We start from the raw sequence: 12,795 nt of genomic DNA, 5'->3' as shown, positions 1-12,795 counted from the left end.
TCTGCTAGAAAGCACTCAAGACTTTTTGCTCTTTACCCCTAGATGCACTGTTACCAAACTGAAGGAACCTAATCATCAGTCAAAACCAATGCTAAAAACTAAGTGTCATGGAGAAACACCAGCAAGGAAAGCTTACTCTGATCCATGCATAAAGGGGTTTCCTGTGCACAAGAAGCATTACAACAGATACAGCACATTTTAACAGCCTCAATGACATTCTCGGTCCTCAAAAGAAGAGCAGGCAGCCTTTTTTTCTCCATCTGGTGGTCATTAACTCTAGAATACAAACCTCAGAGTACGTCACTCGTACTACTCCATCCCTCCATTTTGTACATCCTGCCTGTGTTGCAAGGAATCATCCCCTCACATGGATCTCCAAAGAGCTCCTGCTTCCAGTTTCCCAAAAGGCTAGATTAAAATGGAGAGTGCTCGTCTAACTTGTAAGTGTACCTTCTTAGGCAAGTTAAAACTGGTACCTGCCCATCCCAGCTGTTTTATCTCTCCAATAATTGATCTTACTCACACACTTGCTAGCATTCACAAACTGGCAGAAGACATAATATGCTCTTCCTATTGCTCAAGGCACAGTTAGGAGACACTCATACCAAGGTGGCATGTATGGTGCAAGAGACTAACCTGTAAAGTACTTGATACCAGAACCCCGCACACAGACCAGGAAACCACTGATCTCCCTGCTGTAAATCCAGTGATTTCGCTAATTGCAAAACCCAGCATGCAGCATTTTAGTATTTGTGAAATAATTTAGTACCACAGAAAAAACTGCAAGCTTTTGCTCCTGAGATGAGTTCTGTATTTAAGAAAAAATTACAACATATGCTAAAACTGCAGAAGCTGCTTTTTTTTTTTGTACTGCCCTTTGCTAACCACCTCAGTCCTCAGCTGGAGAGAGAATTAAAAATCAAAAACAAAAGTCCAAGTTGGAATTGAATCTTAGTCCTAGCCAGACAGCTTTATATCTATTTCTGTGCTGAAGAAATCACTCCCACACTGTTCTTGTTTCTCCACCTCTGAGAAGAGCTTAGTACTCCCTCTTCTCCTACTGTGTTGCCTATTTAAATAGTATGGCGTTAGGACACGATAACAATGTATAGCACAAAGGACCTCAATCCCAGCCATAGCGTCCATGTGTAACAGAATGTCCCTCCCCGGTGCTTCCTGCTTTCAGCTTCAAAAGAGTCTCTCTTCATATTCAACCCTTCATCTTCACATAGCCTGACCAGAGCACCAAGCAATACAGACTACACTGATAGCTGGCAGGACAGCATCACACACAACCAGAAGTTGGAATAAGAATTGCCAACTTCGCTACTAATCTCCCTAAGGGCAGAAAGAACTCCATCCACTTGCATCCACGGCAGAGCAGATGAAGGAAGACAGCCCTCCTACCTGGTTATCAGGTGTCCAAACCATCTCATGTCACAAGCTATGTAACAGGGTGTCCCCTGTACTTTTCTCCTCCTAAAACTCTGCTTGCAGACCACAAAAATAGCAGCCTCCTAGTTGTGCAACCCTAACACCAGAAATCTCTGCATTTCAGTTAGAAGACCACTACATGTTTCTCAACTCTATCTCCAGATACTTAAAAATCTGCAACAGACACTTACCATATTTCAAAGAGAAAAAAACACAGAAGGTGAGAGTCCACTCTTCCCTCTCCCCTAGAAGGTCCTTTTAGGCCACCTCTCCACAACAAGAAACTGCAACCTCAGAGGGAGATGAACAGCTGTTTTGCCAAGTCTGGCCCTTGTTCAAACACTGGAATATAAGCCTTGAGCAGTAATATACTGCCATCAATAAAAAGTTCAACTAAAGTACATTGCCCTGGCCCTAAAACACAGGTCATCTATTCCATGTTACATACATACAAAGGAAAAACTGCCACATTGTCATTCAAATTGAAAACGTGTACAGAAGAAAAGTGGCAAATAAACGAAGAAAACAGGTCCTGGATAACACTCCACAAGTTCATATTCTCATGTGTCAGAAGCAGTGTTAGCCAATAGATCAGAGTGACAAATGCCAGGAAAAATGAAAAAGCTAACTGTACTTGGGTATTGCTCCATTCCTATTAGTTATTTTCTTGACTTTTTATCATGAAGCCATGTCTCTGGTCAATGTCTAAAAACATTCTTTTAAAAAATTCTTAATATTATTCCAGTTAGACACTGCCACACATCTTCTAGCTGCACCAACTGACAGACATTTGGATGGAAACAAGACAACTTCCAATCCCATGCAGTATACACTGAGTAGTGGAGTGAGCCCAACACTTCAGAAATTACAAAGCATTTGGTAAAACTCATTCCAGAGCAGCCAGACAAACAGTACTCATGCATTAGCCCAGTGGGTTTCAGACAGGACAAGCTGTATGCAGTCTTATCCACGTTGAACACGAGACCCCATATTTCATTTGTTCCTATCATTTATTCCCTAACACAGCAAAATGCTCCACTACTGACGTCCCAGATGTTTCCTGCAAAAATTAGTAAGACTGTGCAAATCAATTATTAGGATTTCAAAATGAGCAGTAAATAGTAAAAGTCACCAGGGTCTTACTTTTAGAAAATCATTGAAAAATAGCATTACAGGAGAAAAAGGGACATTTTGAATAATCGGAACTATGCCCTCATTGAGTATGTAAGAGTCTTGCTCCCCCCAATAAAGTTGTACTATCTGCTAAATACTGTGTGTCTGTAAGAGGCTATGTCAGCTGTATACTGCAGCTGATGAGATGTAACAGACACTTAGCTAGTGTATCCTCACCATGGAGCATGTCTTTAATGGACACATATATGACCTAGCCAAAGACGAGTTACATAGGCTGATCAAAATATTTTAGTGAAGCTACAAGTACACTCCAAGCTTTCCTGAGGCAGAAATCAATCTCTCTTCAGTCATGGAAAGATACAGCCAACTGCAGAATCACTCTTCTGCAGCACTGAATTCCATGAACATTCATCTGTCTTTTACAGGCAGCCATCTATGTTGGGCAGAATTATGAAGGAGCAAGTCTTCCTCTTTTGGTGGGCACCATGAAGCTCAGCACTCTGCAATACTGCTAGAGAAGGAAGTCATTGTCTTTATAACACTCCCTAAAAAACCCCCTTCTCTGACGAAGGTATAAGATAAAAATACATAAATGCACACCCACGCAGCTCACAACTGCACAAAGCATATGGTAAGCTTGTGAACATGAACAAATACATTCATGTCAAAAATATCGATAGGGAATCCAAAAAGATCTACCGATCAGAAGCTTTGTGGGAAGCAGCTTTTGGCTCTAAGACTGACAGAAGCCTAATAAAACAATTTCCCAATGGCCTGATGCTGTCCCTGTTTACCCTGCAATCATCCCAATTTCAGAAGTTACAGTCTTCAAAATTAAAAAGGGACTTAAGTACTTTAGGTGGAGATACGGGTTGTTTTTCTTAATGAGGTATTGTCTGCCGAGGCTGAATGACGAGCACCTACACTAACTTTCCTGCTATGTCTCCCGTATTTGAGCCTGCACTGCCCCCATCCCATTAAGATATGCATTTCAGACTTTTTCCAGCCCCCGCCTCCAAAGCTTTCCAAGACAGGAGTAAAGCATGCTCAATGCCCCTGTGACTTCTTCATGTTGGGAACTGGCAGTGTCGAAACACACAGCAGCTGTCAGTACAAGTTAATTGTCTAAGCTGACTACTACTGCGACCATCTTCAAGTGACACTATTGAGATTTAAGTAACAGCTATGAACAAAGGGAACTTCCCTGGGGCAAAGCAATAGTATCAGCCATAGTCTTCATGAGAGCTGTCTGGCCATGTCTTCTTTTTCACGCAGAGTATGTTATTCTAGCAGACAAACAGGCCTTGAGATGATGGAAAACATCACTAGAACTTTGTGATAACACTCTAGCACATTTGTGAGGCGATTCTTATTTGAACCACTGTCCCTCTTCTACTCATCTTCCCTTATTACAGGACTCCATCTCTATCATTAGCTATTAATAGGGAACTAATTGCCAAGGTCTCCCACTTCCCCAAAAGCATCAGGGCTGATCTCCAGTTGTGCTGGAGGGTCTCCCAGAATATCGTCTGTTGCAAGGACTGACACAAAACTCTGTATTTCATATCACTGCTCCTGCTCACATTGCAACACAGACTGAGGTTTAACAAAATCCTACTTCTATCTCAAAGAAGCAGAGAATCATTGATGCTAAGTAGGTGTTACAAGGAACAAGTTTCAGGAAGACCGACTGCAGCTCCATACTCTCCACTTTCATTCTCAAGTCTGGAGCTCTCACTTGTTCATCAGCTGAGTAGCTACCGAAGTCAAATTTAGAAACCAAATTTCAACTTGAAAATACGCATGTATGCTCATGTTTCTGAAGTCAACAGCAACTTTTACTGCTTTTTATACCTTGCAGGTCACAAGAATACAAAATTAACTTCACCCTTTCTTTTCACATCACCTTCCAAATGTCCTAACTCTCACCGTGACACCAAAAGATATTACTGCAGTTCACTTTTTATGATCATTAGTCTAAACAGCAAGCATTCAAGATGAGAATATTTCTAACTGTAAATCTGGTTAAATCCATTGGAACTATTTAGTATTTATGTCAGCCAGGACATTTTGAACAAATGCTGTGCTAAAAATACTGCAGTCTCATACACACCGGGAAACCACTGCTACAACTTGTTCAGCTGAACTACAGCAGGAGCCTGCAATCAAAAACGCTCTCTGCTCTGCCCAGAACAGCACTTCAACACTGTATTAATTCCAATGTTCAACCAGTGACAGGCAGTGGAAGCCACCATGCAGTGGGAGCTCCCTAGAGCAGTTAATAGCAGAGTAAGGACAGCAGTAACCGGGAATACTGTTTAAAAGGAATAATCCTACTGTAGCCGAGAACTGGGTTTTAAACTGATTTTCTAGCTATTCTTTCAGAAGAGCAGGCCAGCAGCAAACTCACTCCTGACACAACAGCAAGTGCATACCCTTCTCCTGTTCCCTTAACAGGAGGAAGTATTTTGAAATCTAATGATGATACATATTTAAACGCTGACAGTGCTAAACAGCTCAGAACTGACAGTTATGTGGGGAGAAGGTATGGCTGGGCATATTTGTCATATGCTGCTGTCTCAGTCAAATGAAACAGCCCCAGAGAAGCAAGGCGATAAACACCAATTTCTACAATGAATATCCTCTCTCAGATTTGGAAATCTAAGACAGTCCTTCAAAGCTGCAGGCAGGAGCGGAATACATAATGCAAAATAGCATTTTGCTCCCATGTTTTGGCGTGTGACGTTTTCTATAAAACTTGGGGCAGTTTCTATAAAACTAGCAGGCGCAAAGGCAATTCAATTTAATAAGCCAATAAATATTTCTGAATGACTGCATGTCTTAGAAGGATATGAGAAATTCTATTAGCACAACCAGTTCAAGCAGACTTAAAAGAGAAACTATCCCATCTTAAAAAGCCACAGAAAAAAAATCTGCACTGATTTCTTATGTTAAATTGCCCTTTTCTTAAACACTCACTGTATCATTAAAGCCCATTCCTGCAGTCCAATAACAAAAAAGCAGATACACTGTCAGAGCTCTGCTGATTTTAGCAGAACTACAATTTACAACACCAGTAAGAATCTGACCTGGAGCCTCTCTCTAATAGGGCAGTGGCTTGTGCTATTTCAGCAGGTATTACTTTAACAGGAATCCAGTGAAATCATTAACAAAGGAATTTGAGTCAATGAGATGTTAAGTACTTGCTATAATTACATATTATTGCAGTTTCTGCTGACAGCGCAACTCAGGAGGTTGGAATTCAATGAACTATCCAACAAATATCTGAAGTCACAGTTGTAAATGAAATTAAATCTGAATTTGCATTCAATCATGTTTATGAGCTGTGTGCCTAATTTATGTGAAGCCATGTAAAAACCCACACTTTTACATTGGTCCCTTGGTTAAAAATTTTTCATGTTTTACAAAGTAAACAAAGTAGCCCTGATAGCATGTTAATAACAGATATCGCTTAACACTGTAGTAAAAGGAAAAACGTCTTAAGAAAATCTGCTAGAAGTAGGAAGCACACAGGCCATTAACCCCCGAAACACATCTTCCAGCACATTTAGGTAATTCTGCTGAGTTTTAACAAAAACAAAAGTTGGCTGCAGCTAACAGAAATGCATTCAACTCCCCACTCCCACAAGACACCCATTAAGTTTTAACCTGAATGCCGAATGTGTCAGAACAATTAACACAACAGACCTCAAGGTCTTTAGTAAAGCCCTTCTGAGGCTACTGCTGGGAAAACAGATGCAGAGAACAACTTATGTAGCACATGATATTTAAGAGCAGCTTACCAACAATACATTTATTTACATTTCTGAGTTTGCATTTCTGAGCAGTGTCATAAATGATCAATTTACTTCAGAGTACCCACACTTGTAACAATCTGAAGATTCCTACAGTAAAGCTACACTCTTATATTCCACAAGCCCTGCAATAGATTGCTGTGAACATATTGGAAATCAATGCGAAAACAAAATTAAGAAATTTTGCAGGGATTGGCGTCTGACATTAAATACTTCTAAAATAAAAAAGCTAAGTGGTTTCAGACTTAGAACTACCCCAAGTATTGTTCTGAGGCTGTCGGCAGCACTTCTTACAATGCAGGCTCATCACCCAGAGCACCGCAGTCTGGAAGTGAAGGCACGGAGTGACTCAAGGCTTGCGTTGGAAGGAACAAATTACATTCTTCAGGATTCACATCTCCACGTATCTCAAAAAAGGGAAAAGAAATTTTCAGTGGAGATATCAATCTGCATCTAAATACCATTAACTACCTTTTGTATTTTGGATCCCTTGCCAAACATTTGACATTTAAACGCACCGGTGACGACATGCTCCCAGGGAATTTAAAAGTCAGTTTTGCAGTGATGTGCACAAGACACAGATAGAGCACAAGAGTTTACCTTCAAGTTTCCTAACTTCATGAAGTTTGTTTAGTACAGCGGCTCTAACAGCCACGCTAAGGTACACAGAGCCCCATGTCAGAATCGGCCCTGCTCTCCTTCAAAAAACTCCCACCCACCCAGAAGGCGCCAACAAAGCAGCAGCAAGGAAGAACAAATCTGGTCTCCAACAGCCTGTCTCACAACCATTGAAAATCTTAAGGATCTTAGTTATGTTGCTTTTCAGTTTGTTAGCATTTAAATCACCCCCACCTTCTATGGGCGCAGCTCTATCACACATGAAACATGAATTTAATGCAAAGCACAAAACGTGCTGAAATTCCTTAATTTGTAAGGCATTTGTTCAGCACTCTTGCTATTTAATTTAAATTTCCCTCTTGCTCATTCCCCTTCATATCTTCACCCTGATACATACAGAAGTGCCATACAAGCGCTCAGGCCAACATAAAAAACCTGCCAGTTTCTGATAAGATGCTGCAGCAACATGGGCTTCTTCCCCCCTCCCTCCCCCCCCAAAAAAAAAAATTCACAGTTAAAGCATGCCCCTCCTTCAAGTGTGTTTGACTTCCAGAAACCATCTCTATGATGCTGGACAATCAAATTCACACTTGACTCCTGTTAATATACTGTAATGGTTACTACAGTGATACTGGCCTCAAATTGCATCTTAACATTATTGGTCAAGTCAACCAGAGGAAAACAACACTGCTTAGGGTGATGTCTTCACTTTCTACACAGAACAGTTCTGGATGTTACACAAGTCCACAGGCTGATGAACAGCCAAGACACTAACAGCAGTTAGTGGAATTTAGTAGCTTTGGAACGCAATTTGATTATTTTGCAAACAAAAGTAATTTTTATCTACTGCACTCTGCAAACACAATGGGAGAACTGAAAGTCAAGATAAATTGCTTTTAGTCTCAACATTGTCCTCAGTAGTAAGAGGTAGTTACGTTCAACCTTCATAACAAAGCTCTTAAAGGCAAAACTCAACAGAATCCAAACAGATTTTGCATCTGAAGTGATTTCCAATTTTACCAAGTGAGGAAAAAAAAAATGTACTCCCTGAGTACATAGTTCTGTCTCAACACTCACATCTGTGAAGAAGGGGTCATTTTCAATGACCAAACTGTACTTGGAAATGACAAGTTCAGACTACCATTTCCCTTCTACAATGCTGAAGGCTGTGAGGACATTACTTGCAAAAAAGGCTCGCTGTTTCAGCACAATATTGTTCTCAGGATGGTTTGCAAACAGGCACTGCTAGGACTGAACATGGAAAATTCTTTGCAGTGCGTACTGATACTAAAAATACAGTTAAGGTGAAAAAAATACCCACTAAGGCCAAATTAAACAAGAGGGAGAATCTGGATATTGAGACGGAATGCAATTACCCAAGTTGGAATTTGCCCAGGACACACTTGCTTAGAGTGATCTGGCTATTTAATGACAAGAAATAGCCAGGAACACATACTTACTGCTGGCATCCTCTTTCATACCTCATACTATCCTATCAATGAAATGGGTGTGTAATCAGATCCAAGATCTCAGCTACAACCAGGGTGCTCCTCGGTGACCTGCAATGGGCTAGCAGATCCACCCCCACCCACCTTACTTCAGCTGCAACAACTTGTGTGATCACCACCTGAGGTAGTACATCCATCGGCCTAGACATGAACATTAGTAACAACAGGAAGCTTCAAAGTGCTTAAGCTACTCTATTACTGATACACTATCCAGAAGTCACCCAAAACATTCTTTATTAACAAAAATGTTTACTGCTGGTACATTCAACATTTAGAATGAGTCAGTACCAGCCTCCAGAAAAATGTCCCTTCCCCCAAACATAAAGAGGAAAGGCAGCCTAAAAGGAGACTTTGGCTTTACTGTTAAGCACTGCCTAACAACAATCAAAGTACAAACCAATTCTAAACACCTGGGGAAAAAAAAAAGTACTTGAGATTCCTACCACCCACTCCTAATCTTTGCCACTAAATAGGATCAAAACAAGAATATAAGAGCTAGAGCCTCACCACTGTGCCTAAATGAGAACCGCTGTTCTCAGATCCGCGCGCGACAACTCCCCAACACAGAAGTGCAAAGAACTCCTGTGTAGAGGAAACAAGACTCGGAGCAAGCTGAGGTGACAGGTTTTCAGGAAGATCAGTCGTGGTCACAAGGTCAGAGAGGACAGTGTCTATTCAGCATTATTCCCTTAACAAGGGATTCCCTTAACAGGGTTACACGCACCTTTCAGCACTGAAAAGGATTTTGGATTCTAGGGGCCTCTGATCAGTCACAATGATGTTACACAACTGCCATAAAATAATCACAATAGGTGGAAAAGGGTGCCGATACCTACACTGGTCTGCATTTGTTGGGTATGCTTGATTTACCAGGAATTCCATTTTTCCATCAAGGTGTCCTACTTTGAATTTCTGTATTGAATTCCTCCAACACATGGTAGAAATAAAAACTGGAGGAGTTTTAAGTGCTGTATGCCTAAAACTCTTACAAGAATGAAACAGCACATGGTCACAACAGAGGAGAAAAATCCCTCCAAGAGGTTCATTGGAAGCTGGAGTGGAAATGTCAAATATGCATCACTTCCCCTATGTAAATCAGTACATAACTAAAGCTTATCAAGGAGTACTTTTCCCTAAATAAAGATGATCCTTAAGCAAATACTTCCCAGCATAAGAAAGCTACAAGTATTCAAATACACACTTATATTTAAGTTGCTTCAAGAGTTACTCCTGCACTTCTTGGGAAATCCACTGCACCCTTTTTGCTGCTAAGAATTATTCACAAAGCCCTACTATAGATTCAGAATGGAAATAAAAGTTCAAAAACTGCATATTCGCTACTGCCTGCTCCTATTGCACACACACAATCACATTCCAATGAACTGACAGAAAGAAAGGTGCACACAAACACAAAAAATATTTACACGCAGTAGCCTACAAAGCAACCAGGCACATGGACATAATCCCGAAAAGCATGCTAAAAATCAGCATAAGTCAAGCAGATATCTTCAACCATTTTTTGTCCTCTACCACCTCACCAGTCAGAGGACAGCTCAGAGCTCCTTACACATCCCGAACAGTGACAATAACACATACACACAAAGGTAGGTTGTACGTCCTCAACTCCCCTCCGCCCTGCTTAAGCCCTTCAATTTGACACCTACGAACTTGGGGGGGATTGCAGTTAGCTTGCTTCCTAGAAAAATGAATAAGCAATCAGAAAAAGTTAGCAGCCATCAGGCTGATTAGAAAAGATAATGTTATGTGTGTGTGTGTATATATATATATGGATTAGATATATAGAGATGTATAAGTGTATATATTCATATAGAAATATATAAAATTACAGGACTCCTATAATGTTTCTGAACGAAATGAACAGTTAGCTTGCAAACTTTCTGAAGTGATGCTGTCTACCTTTCTGGAATTGTCTACACTGCCTTTTTTTTTTTTAATGTGGGCTTTTATTTTAATTAAAAAGCCCCACCCAACAAGGTAAAGTTACATCAGTTAAATAGCAAGGAAAGAAATAAGACTGATCTTAAAATGGATGCAGCAGATTCTTTTAAAAAGCAACATGTTGCAATCACCTTTCATTTTAGGGGAAGGGAGGGATTCCCTGAAAGGAACAGAGAAGGGGAGCAGTGGGGGGAGGGAGGCTGCGATAAAAAACGGCTTGGGGATTTATTTAGTTAAAAACTTTGCCTTCCCCTCCGTTAAGAAGGGGCTGGGGGCCGGGGATCGCCGCCCGGTGCCTCTGTAGAAGGCTCCACTCCGGCAGCTCGGGGAGGAGGAGAAGCAGAGAAAGCCACACAGAAGAGAGGAGAAAAAGAAAATGGCGCAGAGACTAAGTCCCGACCGTCGACAAGGCGACTTTCCAGGGAGGAATCGGGGCCCAAAGGGGACCCCGGGAGAGCCGATGGGCTCGGATCGGGGGCCTCCGATGCCCCCACTAGGGCAGACGGGGGTCGGGGGGGGCCGAGGCCGCCGGGAAAGGGGCGCTTTTGGCAGCTCGATGGGAACAATGGGGCCGGTGAGCGAGGAGCCGGGACTTAGTCTCTGGGACGCCATGTCTGTGCGCGGCCGGCGCGGCGAGGCGAGGGGCGCGCCGGGGCCACACTCACCGTTCGCTCGGAAATCCGCCTCGATCTGCGGGGAGAGGAGACAGGGAGAGACCGTGAAAAACGCCGTCCCGCCGGGGGATTTCTTTTTTTTTTTTTTTGGAGGGGGGGGCGCTGGATTTTCCCCCCCTTCCTTCATTCTCATTTTTAGGGAAATTAAATATAAAATGAGAAATGACCAGCGCGATGCAGAAGGTGCCCTCCGTGGCGGTGGGGGACAGAGTGAACCGTCCCCCAGCACCCGCACAGCTCCTGGGGTGACCCCCCCAGAGGGGACCGAGCCCGGGGAAGGTGGCCAGCCGCCCCCCTCCCCTTCTCCCGGGCAGGGGATCACACACGAGTCCCCTCTACCCCCACCTGGTCAGAGACGAGTCCCGGAGCGGGGGGGTCTCGGTGGATGGGGGCGCCCCGGCACCACGAGGGGGGCACAGGCCGGGTTGACAGGGCTGTCCCCGGACGCGTGGGCTACCCCGAGCGGGGGCAGGCAGGGGGCAGCAGCAGCGCACGTCTCCCCTCACTGAGGTTGAAGGCGGGGAGCGGGTGTCAGCCGGGCCCCCAGGGCCGACCCTGAGGGGAAGGAAGGACCCCGCGGCCTCGGTGGCGAGCGGCCGGGGTCCCCGGGGAGCGGGCCCCCGCGGGCGGCGAAGGGGCGCTCACCTGGGAATCGTTGTGCAGCTGGTCCCCGCTCATGCCGGAGGGCGCGGGAGGCCGAACGGAGCGGAGCAGGAGGAGAGGAGAGCTGAGGAGAGCCGCGCCGCCGGGGACGCGCGGAGCCTGGACGCGACGGAGAGCGCAGCCCCTGGCTCCACCGCGGTTGTGTAACAGACTAAGTCCTTGTTTCGGCGCACTGCGCAGGCGCGATGCCTTTTACGGGCGGGGCGGGGCCAAGGCGCTGTTCGGCAGGACGTTGGGGCGGGAGTTGGGAAACGGCAGTTCGTGTATTTGCATCCGAGCCACGCCCCCCCCGCGAGCAAGCCGGCGAGATTTGCATACGGGCCACGCCCCGCCCGTGTGCTCCCTCCGAACGCAACCGACCCGCTCGCCCCCTCCCGTGCGTCCTGCGCCGGCTCGCTTTTTACATATCCGGTCCCGCCTCTTCCTCCCTCTTCTCCAATCGCGCAGCAAAAGCCGGCCCTCATTTACATGCTTGACCCCGCCCTACCGCTCCCCTCCCTGCCGCAGAAGGAACCCGGTGCATTGTGTAAGAACCCGTGCCCCACTGTGCGCACAGTGCGCATGCGCCTCATCCAACCCTGCAGGCCGCCGGCTGTATTTGCATACCAAGCCCCGCCTCTCGTCCCGCAGGCTCCACCCCCGCCCTGTCAGGGGAGCATGGCGGCGCCCTGACGGCGGGAGGGGGTGGTGGGGAGGGCAGCCGCGTAGGGGTGCGTCCCCCCGGATCCCCACGATAACTGGCACCGGTACATCGTGAGCACCCTGCGAGGCCCCACGGCCCCTGCTAAAGGCTGCTGGGTTTCCTTGGGGGCCCTCGGGGCATGCCCTGGACCTCGCCGGGGCCTGGCAGGCCTGCCCCCCACCCCCGAACCGGGGCAGGACGTCTCCTCACGGCAGCTCTGCTGCTCCGGTTATGGAAATGGTGATGGCCACGCTTACGGCATCCTGGTCAATGCCAGGCAGGGCTGCAGTGCGTGGAAACACAGCCGG

The 12,795-nt window shown here is 45.2% G+C and overlaps 1 protein-coding gene across 1 annotated transcript in view; it reads right to left on the bottom strand.

Moving 5' to 3' along the window:
• Positions 1-12,008, bottom strand: part of TOP1 (DNA topoisomerase I) — a 69,040-nt gene extending 57,032 nt beyond the window's left edge. The window contains exons 1-2 of the mRNA XM_075166349.1: positions 11,788-12,008; positions 11,134-11,158 (exon numbers count right to left, since the gene is read on the bottom strand). Coding sequence (XP_075022450.1) covers positions 11,134-11,158; positions 11,788-11,820 — 58 coding nt within the window. The 5' untranslated portion in view covers positions 11,821-12,008. The remainder of the gene's footprint in view (positions 1-11,133; positions 11,159-11,787) is intronic.
• Positions 12,009-12,795: the final 787 nt, after the last annotated feature.

This window comes from Calonectris borealis, chromosome 17 (assembly GCF_964195595.1).
Source record: "Calonectris borealis chromosome 17, bCalBor7.hap1.2, whole genome shotgun sequence".
NCBI lineage: Eukaryota > Metazoa > Chordata > Aves > Procellariiformes > Procellariidae > Calonectris > Calonectris borealis.
Note: the sequence above shows the minus strand (reverse complement) of the source record. Positions and strands in the feature narration are given on the sequence as shown.